This window comes from Pseudochaenichthys georgianus, chromosome 13 (assembly GCF_902827115.2).
Source record: "Pseudochaenichthys georgianus chromosome 13, fPseGeo1.2, whole genome shotgun sequence".
NCBI classification, from domain to species: domain Eukaryota; kingdom Metazoa; phylum Chordata; class Actinopteri; order Perciformes; family Channichthyidae; genus Pseudochaenichthys; species Pseudochaenichthys georgianus.
Window position 1 is genome coordinate 39,972,084 of NC_047515.1, and position 15,048 is coordinate 39,987,131.

The window sequence follows — 15,048 nt, forward strand, 5'->3', positions numbered from 1 at the left end:
CCAGGACAAATGCAATTCTTCTTCCCTCCAAAACTCAGCAACGGAGTGTTATTTTTGTTGATAGGACCTTCTGAAACAGACTGCACTTTGTCTGTTGTCTATGCATATATGGCAGACACACTGGCATGACTTAAAGCAATTAAATAGGATGGGTACGATGTGTTGGAGAACTGAAAAGCTGCCTCGTGTGGTGACATCTTCACTTCTGTCACACTTTTGAGTTTCACGTTCAGTTACCTGGCCATGGTGAGTTGCACTTTATATTTAGACTATGCTTATCTGATTGTTAAATACTTTGATTGATATATTAAAGTTTCTATTGAGATGAAAGTAACCACTTATATGTTTTAATATGTATCAAACATGTAATAATTCAAATAAATGTTGTTGATATTATAAACAGTTACATCCTGTCCTTCTTTGGCCTGGTTCTGAATCAAATACAAATGACTCTCAACTCACAGTTTTTGACTAACCACTGACTAATCACACTTACTAAAGCTCAGATAATAAAGAGGATCATTACAGACAGCTAAAACGTAAATGTGTGGAGTGGAACATTTTTAAAAACAGTTTTTTAACGGCCGTATTTTCACAAATCCTGTTCAGAGCAAAGCATTTCCTAAATATAAACCCACATGGAGGTTATCCGCTGCTCCCGGTCCTTAAGGGACCTGCCGCCCATCTGAGAAGTCCATTCCCTCGTTCTTCCACACACACACACACACACACACACACACACACACACACACACACACACACACACACACACACACACACACACACACACACACACACACACACACACACACACACACACACACACACACACACACACACACACACACACACACACACCATGTATACATCACTTCAGGGGACATTACATTGACTTACATGCATTTCCTGGAGACTTATCCTAACCTTAACCAACACATGCCTAACCCTAACCAAGTCTTCACCCTAAAATTAATGATCCCCCTCATGGGGACCTCCAATTTGTCCCCATGAGGGAGGCTAGTCCCCACACGTGACTATGTAAACAGATATAGGTCCCCACAAGTATATTAATGCTAGGCCACACACACACACACACACACACACACACACACACACACACACACACACACACACACACACACACACACACACACACACACACACACACACACACACACGCGCGCACACACACTACATCTGTATTTAGAGTTGGGCCTCAAGACACAGTTTCCAGATGTTTCTGAATTCCTTGCTTCTTTCTAAGACTTGGCGCGTGATGTAACAGATGGATCATGAATTTGAGGTACGAGGCACTGCTCAACACACTGCTTATGCCATGGAGGCTATTTGTCATTAGTTTAATAAAGGATAATTACTTTTTAAACGCTCATAGCAGCAATTCATGTAGTAAAACTGATACTGTTCCAGATTAAAGGTGAGCAGCATTTTCAATTATGTTTCATTCATGACAAGTTAACTAATGGCATCGGGAGCCAACTCCGGCAGTGGCTCAGTCAGTAGGGGCTTGGACTGGGAGCTGTCGGGTCGCCGGTTCAAGTCCCCGAACAGACCTAAATATGGAGTGTGGACTGCTACTTGGAGAGGTCCCAGTTCACCTCCTGCCCTGCCGTGGTGCCCTTGAGCAAGGCACCGGACACCCCCCTTCCCCCCTCACTCCCATTGCTCCCCGGGCGCTGTGCAATAGCTGCCCACTGCTCCTAGTATTAGGATGGGTTAAAAGCAGCATCACTGTGTGCTGTGTGCGACCATTAAAGAGGGGTTCATCCCTCCCAATTATATATGCACTTTGAGATAAGTAAAACCATTTTTTTTAAATGTTAAATATTCATATTATTGTTTAGTAAGGAACGGGGGATAAAATCACTGTATTGTACAACAGCTACTTTTGTAAAATATGATACAAGTCCAAGAGGGACTTCACATAATGATAAATAGTTCTTATTTTTTCGATGTTGTAAAACACTTTAGAAATGTTTTATTGGTCTCATTTATTACGGGATTTCAAATACAAAGATGTCCTTTATAAAGCCTTAACTTAACGACTATATTAGATACAAAGACGCCATATATTTTATATTAATATTCATAATGTCACAATGTTTTTCGGATACGTTTGTGACATGATTTGCAGTTTAAAAGATAGAGCAAAAGTGATCTTAATAAAAGTGCTGTAAACTAGTACATGTAAACATGTACTATCGGTGATGAGGATCGTGTCGTGTGTTTTTATCCAATCAACATCATCTGGAAAGAGAGGAACATGAAATGATGTATGTAATGTTATGGGATTTGATTACTGATTGAGATGAATGTAAATACGTCATCTTTGAATCTAAGATTTTGAAAACTTGTGCAATATTGCTTATACACTTGAAGTCCCCCCAAAAATCCCATACGTATCAGCAGATGTTTTCTAATGAACCCACATAAAACATAATCTCCTTCATGTATTATAATCTGTTAAAGGAACATGCTAAAAACATCTATTTACCACAGCTACTCCAAAACTGCTATGTGTTCCTCTTATTGTGTAGTTTCTAATGTCACCTAAATCTCGTACTCTTTGGTTGAAATCTAAATTTGCATTCATTTAGCCTGCCAACTTTTTCTATATCCCATAGCTGTGATGTTTGCAGATATTTCAACAGCGTCACTTTCCATCATTTGCTTCTGACCTTTGTGAGGTTTCTTTTGCAATATTGTTAAGATCTCACCAGTTGCATAAGCCTGAAAAAAGGAGTGGTAATTCATACACATATGCAGACAGTATTGGAAGAAATATGTTACTTAGATATTATACTCAAGTAAAATAGGCTGCTATGATAAATCCTTACATTTAAAATCTAACTTAGATATAAGTAGAAAAGTATTTTGACTCCACTTCGAGCGATAGAACTATTATAAAGCCAGTTGAGTAGCACTTGAAATGTTTTTGCTCTATGAAACCTGATGTACTTATATGATTCTGTTTTCTTCAAGTTTGTATTTTGTTGGTCGAACACACTTATTGTAAGTCGCTTTGGATAAAAGCGTCAGCTAAATGCAATGTAATGTAATGTATTAGCATCTAGCTATACCAAAATGACCAAAAAGTAAAAGTTGTCTTTGTGCAGAATGACCCATTTCAGAATCATATTGTGTGTATAGTGTGTGAAGTTACTGAATCTTTCAAATTGAGGTATAAGGTGGAGGAAAAGGTGCAAAATAAAAAGTATAGCACATATGGAAATAGGCCACGTCAAGTTCAAGTACAGTAGGCTACCTCAAATTTGCACATCTTAAAAGTGCCCTAGTCAGCTTTAGGGACATTATCACTTTGTTTTATTCAATTATTTACAATACATTTTTCAATAATATTAGTAAGTGGGCTATATTAAACGTGTATTGGAGTAGTAGAATATGAAGCTTATATTCGAAATACTCAAGTTAAGTACCTCAAATTGAACTTAATGAACTTAAAAACTTCCAACAACTGAATACAGGCAGTGTTAACCAAAATAAACATTATTATATGTTCTTTAAGTTGGCTTAATATAGCTAGCTGAACTTCTCCACAAGTCAAAGTAGTCCTCGTTGAGCAGAGCATTGGCGTTGGATAATGAGCAACACTAAATACAGGTATTAAATCCCCTGTATACACTCCTACCATCTACCTCCAGCATGAAGTGCTCGTGTTTAGAGGGAAGTTTATATTCCTCCACACGTTTTAAAGCAGCAGTGTGTGCGGGACGGTGACGCGGCAGTGGGGCTGGCTCTCCTCCGCTCTGCCTGCTTCATAAACGGATATGAGAGAGCAGCACCGGAGCGGCAGTCAACGCTGACCATGGCGGAAGACGCGACGGTTAGGATTTTACAGAGCCTGCGGGGGAAAATATGTAAGTCTAACCGGAGGGGATGCGATGTTTCCCGGCTCTCACAATGGGGTGAGGTCGGTGGGGAGAAGCTGGCGGAGAGGGGAAGCCGGAGGGGCGCGGCGTGCCATCAACAGTGTGTGTGGAGGCAGCGGTTGATCTGGTCGGTCTACTGGCTGCTGTTAGCTTAGCTTAGCATGCTAACAGCAGCAGCAGCAGCCCGATAGCTTGTTGTGGACGCTGTGGAGTTAGCCTAGCATGCTAACATCAGCCTGGTAGCTGCTTGTTGTGAACGCTGTGGAGTTAGCCTAGCATGCTAACAGCAGCCCGGTAGCTTGTTGTGAATGATTTCATTCATGGAGCCGCCGTCAGTTGTTGCTGTTCTAGCCCACTGGGTGTTTGAAGCATATTTGAAAATTGAACCGTTTTCAAAATAAGGCTGTTTTTATTGTGTTTGTGGATTTGTTGTTTAAAGCTAGGTTAATGTTGGTGGGAAAGTAGGCTAGCTTACTAACATAGTAACCAAGTAGGTTTATTCGAGTGATGTATTTAGGGGGACTTGTGATTTACTTGAGTATTTAAATGTGTTGCTACTTCTTATGTCTACCCCACTACAATTCAAATGTTAATGGTATACTTTTGCTCAACTACATTTATTTAAAACCTGTAGTTACTTTGCAGATTATATAATCAACACTTAAATAAGACTTTAGTTACGCCTGAAGTAACAATAACAAGCTAGCCTGCAGTATGCAAATATATTAAATAAGCTGCACCTTTAGCAGCTCTGATAACAGTCAATGCATGGCTTTTACTTGTAATAGCATTCCTACTCTCTGGTATTTTCAATTAAGTACAATCATTTGAGTACTTCTTCAACCTCTGCTTACTAACAACCGCTTTAACATATATGGATGGAGACTTAATTCATTCAAGTTGGGAAATTGTTTTTGTCACCGCAGCATTTTTGACAGCAAGAATTACATGTAAAATAAACCTTTTTTATAAGCAAATATATTCACATCAAAAAGACATACATAACGAAGAGTATCTAATAACACACACTATAAAATATACAGATTACATGAGACTTCTCTCTAATATAGCAATCTACTAAAGAGACAGAAACATATACACATACTAATATACAATACAATTGTGCACTGTAGCTTTTCATTAAAAGTCAAATATATCCTGTGAGGAAGTGTAAGTAGGCTACAACATGTATGTGCCCATTTTTCATGATTATAGAAAGGGAAACCTATGGAGCAGTGAGTTCTCTGCCAGAGTTGTTGTATAGTGAGTATATACTCACTGCAGCCTGTTTTTTCAGCAAAGACATAACGCTGTACTGTAAAGCATATCAAATAAGATCTAAAATAGTTGCCCCTTTTTCATTGTTTAATCTCAAACAATCTTCTCAAGTGTTGCCACCTTTTTTTTTAAGGTTAAATATCATTAAACTGCCAACTATATAACCTTACTACTGCCAATAACCTACATTGTATCGCATGTTTTTTTGATTAATAGGCGGCAGAAGACGCAACCGGAGGACTCTATTTTAAGTTTCGTCTCAACACACAGCTTTGCTCTCTGACCTGCATCTGGAGGCTTTAGTACAGAAACATTTATATGCAATCATCATGTCTGTTATGCAACACTAGACGCATGATTACAGCATCTTGGTGGTAGTACAGTAATACAATAGTCATGCATGTGGGGTCCAAATCCAGAATGTTGGCTTCAAAGCCAATTTCCTCATCCTCTCATGCAGGCTGGTCCAGGCTGCCTGTTTGAATGTGTACATGTGTTTTCCTCTGCTAAATCACTCCACAGTAAAATGTGTATGGCTGATATTCAAAAGATTAAGCCATTACCAACGTTTTGCGATCGAATGAGTGGTTCCCATTTACATATATTTACTCATAGAGATATGCAGCATGCCATTTATATTATTTTTTAACCCACATCCATTAGTGTACGACCACTGCTCCACCATCCTCTCTGTTGGTTAAAAGCAATTTATTATGGTTAGGATTACATATGCCCTAGTGGCATTGCTTCATCTCAACTGGGAAAGTAGACTTCAGCGTTGTCAATCTTCAGACGAAATTAAAGCAGATTTTTAAAGTTGAATAATAATGATTATTGTTATTTAAAATATAGGCTCTGGTTGAGTAAGGCTAGGCACACAGTGGGAAGACAAATGTCAGTTTCACTACTATGAATTAATGTGAAAACAGTAAGCAGAACAAAATAGAGGAACTACCGTGGCATGTAACTCACTTTGCAGTCTTACGAAACTCCATTCTTCCTCGTTCACGCTTTGTCCTTTTTCCTTTAGCCTACATCGATGGAGGCATTCTGTAAAAATATAGGCTGTCTTGGCACAGCAGTTGTATGGTACTTTGATATATACCCTTGTTTGCCTCTTTGTCAGAATAAAAGGAGGAAAAGGCCAGTTGACTCGGCAGTGTGCAGCTGAGCTATTCTTTAGGCAGACTCTGACCTTTTGTTGGGTTTTCACAAGGTGACATGCTTCTGTTTTTACTGGAAATGTTGTTGAAGAGACAACAGTAGGGTTGGTTGGCTAAGTAAACTGTTTGTAGCTGTGTGCATATGTGCTCTACTCCCACCAGGTAACCCTAGTCCAAGCTTAGAGGCGGCGTGGCTGTTTTCTTCGACCGTTCCTAAGATTAGCCATACACCGGCATTATTAATAGCCTGTTCAAAACGCTGATCTCACTGGTGGCTTTCCTTCATTAAGTCTCCAGCTGGGCTTAAGGTACCTATCCACTGCTATGGGACCAATTAGACTCCTGCCACTCTAATCCACCGGTCCTAAATCGGTTCCACGTTATTGATAGTGCTACTTATCTGGCTTTGATTTCTTGTATGTTTGTTTCGTACAAAACCCCATGGCATACAATCTGGGACTGCCTGGGGATGTGATGGAAGCGTGTGTCGAGTCGAGTGGTGTGAGTTTCAAAGGTGTTTGTCATTTCTGAATCAGCGCTGTACCGTCGTCATTGGTTATGCTGAGGAAGTCAATGTTTCATGTTTTTAACCACATATGAACCTCAAGTCTACATCAGCTACATCCGCTCTGCAGATTGCCCGAACTACTGGCAAGGGTCCCCATGTGAACATGAGGATGTTGAACATAAAAGTGTGTTTTTACGGTGTACTGAGCATGAGTTTAATCACATATGCTCCTATTTTAATATAATTAGTTTGTACTTTGTTGTTTGTTTACATCAGAATATTTCAAATCTTTTTTTTGGTGCTTAAGATTAGCAGTAGTAAAACTGTTAGCTAAACTTGAATTGATCTTGTCAATTGCAATACATTTGCAGAGCAACCTTTTGGGATATGATATGGCATATATGATATATACCAATATGTCTTTTTTGGCCCATAGGGGTCAAAAAAGTAAGACATAGTTTGGTGGCATTTTGAAGAAGCGTGCAATCATGGGAGTTGTTGTATTTACCACACATGCCATCGTTGCCGTCAGCTCCTCCCTGTTGAGGATGTGGTTTTTACTGGAAGCTGAATAATCCGATGGGATCTTATCACTGAAAACAAATAGACCTGTTGATTTGAATTTAAATAAAAACGTAGAATAAAGACGTTTCATGTTAAAAATCCGTGTTTCTCACTACCAACAGTTTTCCTGCCGCTTACGTTTGCTCACTTTGTTCCTCTAATAATTCAAGATCCACGACTATAACTAAAATCCTTCGTCCAGATAAAAGAGTGAAACATACTACGATCTAAGAAGTATATGTGGCTTAAAATAGCACAAAAATTACATTTATTACAACACTAACTATGCATACATCCCCTTTTGTAAGCAACGAAATAAAACGGCCCATAACCCTGATTTAAACTGAAATAATTATTTAGGTTTCAACTAGTTGGAAATATTCGGGACAATGTAAGTTTTTACAAAATATATTTTAATGTGGCTTGGTATACCCTTTCTTTATAGGAATTAAAACGGGTATAGTTAAGTCATCGGTAAAAAAGAAAGGCACCCCTTTTTGAAGGTTTTTTAAATGTTTTGCTCACATTTCATTTAGTCAATTCTCAGTCAAGTTTCCCATAAGATGTATACAACTTAAGACTGAAGGGCGGTATAGAAATGGGGAAATATGTTTACATAGCAGAGGTGGGGATTGTCCAAAACCCATATATGTACCAACGGAAGTACGCATGTGTCTTTTGAAAGGATTACAAATGATGTCATTTTCCTTTAACTGGTAAAGGCTATTGCTGTTTTAATGCTTCAGTCGAGATATTAATGTTGTCTTTGTTCTGCAGGTGAGGCTAAGAACCTGGGTCCACTCTCGGGTCCAAACCGACAAAGAGATCTCTGCACCTTCTGCACCATAAGTCTGGATCAGGAGGAGGTGTTTCGCACAAAGGTGTTCGACAAGAGCGTCAGGTAAGCAACGTTACCTCTGCATCTCCTACTAAACCTCTATCCAGGTATACACCCAGACCTATATGCAGTTTTCCAGCTGATACTGTACAGGGAGGGGTTGATAACGATAGTCAAGTTAAACATTACACACGTTTATTACGTGTCATAAATACTGAATTACACCACACATTCTTAAGAGACATAAAATGCCACTGAACTACATAATTACTAAGGATGTGGTCAACAGTTATTTTGAAGGTGGTCTCTGCGAGGAAGAAAGGCCTATAGTTTTATTTTGGATGTATAATATTAAGCCTATTCACTCAATTATAAGAATCAGAATGCATTTTTTTTTTTTATCCCGGGAGGTGAGTTTCTTGGCATGTAGTTCATTTTTAAATACTAGAAAAAATATATATAAACACAAGAACTTTAATTTTTGAAATGTTTATGAATGCATAAGAAATTAAAAGTGAAAATAAAAGATAAACTAGTACACATTATTTATAAAAATAAATAAATAAAACCAGTTATTTGCAAATAATACAATATATAAAAACACTACGGATGCTCCGATCGCCAATTTTGGGGCCGATTGCCGGAATCAGTATCGGCCGATCCGATCGAGGGGGCGGGGCCTATGGGGATCTTCCATTAAGGTGATGTTTAAAACTCAGTTAATGGGGCTCATTCACTGGCGCTTCCACAAACAACAACCAACGTCATTATTACATTCAAATTAAGTACATTATTCAAGTTTACATTAACTTTGGAGAATAACACGGGAGAAATGAGCAGAAGCTCTCTCTCTCCCTCTCCCTCTCTCTCGCCTGTCAGTATCCCATGCAGCTCACTGATCCAGTAATGAGTGACCCGACAGTGAAGAATAAACATATTTATAACTAGTGTAGCTTGTACCAGAGGTAGATAAATAGCTAAGTGTGTTAGGTCTAACGGTACGTCCACACAGCAGCTTCAGAAGAATCTTCCACCACTTCTCTGCCCGTTGACTTTGAATGGGGATGACGTCACTTTGCCTCGCTTTTCGCCGAACTGCATTGTGGGGGAGCGAAGCGAAGATGTCCAGGATCTCCAGGATTCAAAAGTTGAGCAATGTTCAACTTTTGAAGCTGAGCTGGAAGCGTCAGCCAATCAAACACGTTTATGCAAATGTGACGGTAGAAGCGCTAGCCAATCAAACCGCGTGTAAGCTGGGAGAACCAGACCGCAGTTCATTTCCTCATATTCCAAACGAGAAGTTACGGTAGCAAATCACCCGGTTCTTTACGACCAGAACTATTAACGGGATACAAACCGGAGGAACCAGGCATGGAGGGAGGTGGCAGAGGCAGTGGGTGAAACTGGTAGGTTTTCGCCTGTTTGGGGAGTTTATTTATATATTTATATATATATATATATATATTGCTCGCATAAAATCCCCGGGGTTTCTTGCTTTGTATGTCGGGGGCGGGAGATTCATGTGATTGGTTGTTGGTCGCGTTGCTCGCAAAAAATCCCCAAGTTGTCAGACACGCCCAGCTCCAAGATTTTCAAGATTTTTGAAAAGCTGCTGTGTGGACATACCGTAACTCTTAGTGTGTGTTGCTCCGCTCACCGGTCCGTCACAGCGGGCGGAGCTGCAGGATTTCTGCTTCACACACGTTGCATACCGCTATTTTACTGTCTTTTTTGAACACCTTGAAATACTGCCAGACTGGTGAAGCCATTTTGGCGAGCTTGTTTTGCCGTGCACAGAGAAAGGTGTCATGTATTTTACGCCATGTGATCGGCTCTCCCGGTCGGCGTTTATAGAGAGCACCGATGGATCGACAGAGTGAATATCGGCCCATATCGATCGGAGCATCCCTAAAAAACACATGTACAATTTAAAATATTGTTTTTCAGCTTTTCATATCTTTCTAAAAATTGTAGGGTGGTATTATTTGTCAAACTATTAACTCTATTTGAAAAATAAAGAGCAGTAAAAAGTTTGCAATTAAATATTACTATTACAGAGAAGTAGAAGTCTTGGAAAGTATAAAAGTACTGCCAGTAAGTATTCATTCACATAAAAAAATGACATGTCCACACAGTTCACCCGTTAGGGGAAAAGATAATATTATGGGAAGTGTCAACGTCTTCAGTGGCCGTGTAACGACGTGATTCAGAAGAGGAATGATTGCAGTTGTGTTTTATCATGCAGTCCAGTCATTACTCATCCTCATCAAGTATTGTCGGCGATATCCATGAAGGAATCCAAACGTCCTCCTGTATTTATGTGGGCGAAGTTTCAGGCTCTTTTATTTCCTCATTGTTGAACTATGAGTGAACCGCGTCGTAGTGGATGTGTAGCTTAGGTTCCCGTCAATCGATCAACATGCCAAGCTCCAACCGTTTTACAAGAGTGAGGATTTGCTGCCATTATGTCATCGTGGAACTTCGAGGGTCTTTTGTTTATTTTGTCTTATTTTTTAAGGAAGATGAGTATTTGTTTCAGAATGATTTTAAATCAGCTAGCGAGTGCTGTTACGAAAGCTTAACCTTTTCCTTTAACTATAACCTATATCTGCTGTTGTTATTCTAACCGCCATAATAATTGAAATGCATTTCAGGATAATATGCTACATGTGTTTTAGGAACTACTTTAATTTAGTTAAACATTTAGTTACCCAACTGTAATGCTCATTTCCAGGTTCATATCAGTATGTAGTAGGGCTGCTCAATTAATCGCAATTACGATTATGGCTTGCAACGATTACGAAAATAACGTAATCGAAATAAAACGATTATTTTTTTATTATTACTTCTTTTCTTTCTTTTTTAATTCTCCAATAAATTGATGTTTTCAAAGTAAATGGATAATCGTTTTTAATAATCGTGATATCAATTATTGACCCAAATAATCGAGATTATTATTTTTGCCATCATCGAGCAGCCCTAATATGTAGTGTCTCCACTGGGACATGTCTCCAAGCTTTAATGTTCAAAAAGCTCTTTATTGTTCTCATACTGCCTGTGCTGCAGCACCTCTTCTCACCCTCTGTCTGAAACCAGAGCCCAGTCTGCTCTGATTGGTTAGCTGGCCGGCTCTGTTGTGATTGGTCAAGTATAATGTGTTGGAGGCTAGCTAAAGACTATGACATGACTAACGCGCCTTATTTGACACGAAACAATCTAATCAGTTTGCACGTTTTAGGTTGCATGCAATTTCCACTTTGTTGTGTTGGAGTGCGAAATCTTTAAATTATATTTGTGAATCTTTATTTAAAACATTAAACTTTTGTGGAAGTTACCTGCGCGTTAGTCATGTTGGAATCTACTGGTCAATGCTCTTTTCCACTGTATTCGGCCAGGTCATCCTCACGTACAATGTGTTGGAGCGCTAGACAAAAGAAGCGTAAGTGTGACCTAGTGATGTCACTATGTTGGAAAGTAAAGAAAGGAGTCCAATAGAGGCGTTTTCAGCGGCGGAGTGTTGGCAGTATTTACTTACATTTTGAAGATTAAAACTTTGAGGTTTTTTTTTTAGCATACTTTTGAACTAGTCACTTATTTTCCTTAATATATAACACGGGTTGCTGGAACAGTTTTTAACATGGAACCTTTGGCTGCTTTTATTCCTTTTGTAATTTAGTTAAGAGTTACATTCATTGCATTTCACTGAGAGAAAATAGCTTCCTGATACAATCTCTCATGTGGAAACATTTATACTAAACTCTGGACAAGTAATGCGTGTAGCTGGCCGATCATGTGAGAAATGTCCGGTTGGAAATTCATTTGATTACGTCTTACAAACCGTGACTCAGAGCTGCATGTGTGCAGGGGACCGTTTGAACTGCTGGGAAGCATGAAGTGATTCAGACTGAAATGGGCTATTTTACCAGTAGCTACATTGGCTTCAGAGGAAGGTGTGGGAGACGGGCAGCACTGACACCTTTTAGGTTTCTATCTACATCATTGCACATCTCACTCACTGTAAACACGAGCCTGGGTATTTCACAACAGCTCTTTTATTTTTTCTGCTGATTTCGGCGCGGTTCAAAAGGATTTTACAATCTCTGAGGAAGTGTGTCCTCCCACGCTCTCCCCTGTCTTCCTCTCTGTGTCACTCTCAACTACCTTAACCTCTCTTTAGCACATCCTAATAATCACTCCAATTTGTTCCATTGTGTTTTTTATCTGGTGTTTGACTCATTCCGGTTGTATATGCTCCAGTTTCTAACGGTTTAAAGGCTGTATGGACGCTCTAATTGCAGCTAATCCATGGATAAAGCACGCAGTTGTGGTTCTACCTAACTGTCTCACATTATTTCGATGATTTGGATGCAACAGAAAGCAAGGTAAATGGACTGTACTTGTAAAGCGCTTTATCCAGTCCCCTCAAAGCGCTTTACATACATGTCGTTCACCCATTCACACTCATGCATACAGAGCAGTGTACCTTACTCTAGGAACTAACATTCACACACCGTTGGCCATCTGGAGCAACTCGGGGTTAAGTATCTTGCCCAAGGATACATCGACATGTTGGCTGCACGGGCTGGGATCGAACCCACAGCCTTCTGGTTGAAAGACGACCGCACTCCCTCGCAGCCCCAGTCGAAGGCAGTGTGTGTTTGAGTGTGTGTGTGGTATAGGTGCATTGTTCCATGTGTTTTGAGGAGGCTGTGTGGGTGTACTCTGGATGTGTTGGCCAAACCAGTGCGGAAGTATTTCACTATCCAACATGCATAAACTGTAGAGTGAAACATCAGTGCGGTGAGTATTTATCCAGATATTCACGAGGCTGAGTTCCAGGTCCTGATTTCAGAATTTGAAAACGGAGAAAGTTGAAAAGTGAAAATATTCGGACACATGACTCATAAACTCTATTAATGTTTGACAGGCAAACGCATGTGTAAGTGGCACTCCTTTTCTACCATGTATAGGTCTTTTTAAAACTGGCCGATGTAAAGAAAAAGCAAGTGTCTGTTAAGTTGAGCCTATTCTGGCTAAGCTTTAAACCTCCACACATCCGTCAACTTAACTGATAGGACTTTTAAAGAAGACGTATCCTGCAAATGTTCAGGTTGATATTTCTATTTAGTGCCTCTACTCTGACACAGGGGGTGTTTCTCAATCTCGAGTACGCTTGCTTGGTAGCACATGTCTTCCGAGCGTCTTGCTTCAGCAGCGAGGCAAGAATACTTCCTGGCATTCGTAAAACGAAGAGTGGAACAGGCGAGCAGGTGTGCGTCATATGAGAGGCCCCGCCTTACATTTTCCACCACAGATTTGGGGAAATTGGTCTGTGCGCAAAGCATTGTGGGGATTTTAAGACCGGAGTCTACACATGTGCAGCCTCAACATTTCTCCAAACGAAGTACGCCGGGCTCGGTAGAATTCCAAGTATGCTTGACATTGGAACAGTCCTTCGGCGGCACTCGGTGACGTAGTATGCTTGAAATAGTGGCTCTGGGGCAGCTTTACTCGAGATTGAGAAACACCCAGGGTCGGCTTTAGAACAAATCGAATGGGGGGGGGGGGGGGCCACACACTGCCGTCAGCAGCCAACACGAACGCAACTTCAATTTCAAAACATGCTGTAAAGTCTATTGTCTTTCACACACATTGCAGGGGTGTAGCGCACCTATGACTTGTGCATACATGATGCACGGTTGTGGCACAGACACCAAAACAGAAACATATGGACATCGAAGATTTTTTTTTTAAATATTGAAGTTAAAAGCATCAATTTGGTACACTTTGAGAGCAAGATGAAGAGATCTATGGATACATCTCTTAACACCCATATGAAACAGAACTGTAAGCAGATGTACTTTTTCTTTATGGATATTTTACTAATCACGCCCCTTTTTGTTTTACTGCCATATAGTATTTCCTGTTTCATTTATTCTCTTATTTACTTGTACTGTATATCATATTATTTTCGATGGCTTTACTGTATAATCACTAACAGTTGAACAGATCGTCACTGGGCTTTCATCTAAACACACAGCCACGTAACGTAGCCACAGCAAAACAAAGGTCGGGGGTCATTGGTCAAGCAACACACCAATCAGAGGGCAGCATTGAGCACACCTCAGGCTGTGTTTTATGTGTATTCTTTATTTCTGATTTATTTCACACATTTTTTTTTTGTGGAAACTTTTTCACTTATGAGTTTTTTTATTTATTTTTTTAAACCCGGCAAAGTGGCAAGGCTTGCCCGCCCTACGTTGGGGGGGCATAGTGACTCGTTTGGGGGGGGGGAATGGCCCACGAATTACCCCCCCCCATGACGCCGACCCTGCTGTGACATTTCTCCATGCTAAAATATTCAAAAAGATATACATTTTGTGAACCTGTTGTGATTGGTCAACCACAATGTCCCGCCCTTTCATATCACGAAGAAGAGTGTGTTGGAGCGCTAGCCAATAGAAACGCAAATATTGCATAGTGATGTCACTATGTTCAGGAAGTAAAGGGAGTCGTTTCAGGCAGGGGGGAATGTGTAGGAAGGACCTTTGGGATTTTAGCCTTTTGCAGACCATTTTAAATGCACAAAAACCTATATAACAAACTACAGGAAAGGGAAAACTCCAAAAACCATAACTTTTTACAGAAAAATCAAAATGACTGCCTGCAGTTTTACCTAAACATATAAACGGTGCGATTCAGTAAAACGGTCTAAGTTCAGTGTGTTGGACAGGTGGTCAACCTGCTGGATGCACGCACCTTGAGTTGGTGCTTAACCTACAACCGGCT

At 40.1% G+C, this 15,048-nt stretch overlaps 1 protein-coding gene across 1 annotated transcript in view; it reads left to right on the top strand.

The window, feature by feature from the left end:
- The first annotated feature begins 3,773 nt into the window (after positions 1-3,773).
- The window catches only part of rasa2 (RAS p21 protein activator 2), a 56,511-nt gene continuing 45,236 nt past the window's right edge, over positions 3,774-15,048 (top strand). The window contains exons 1-2 of the mRNA XM_034098135.2: positions 3,774-3,896; positions 8,199-8,322. Of these exons, the coding sequence (XP_033954026.1) occupies positions 3,845-3,896; positions 8,199-8,322 (176 nt within the window). The 5' untranslated portion in view covers positions 3,774-3,844. The remainder of the gene's footprint in view (positions 3,897-8,198; positions 8,323-15,048) is intronic.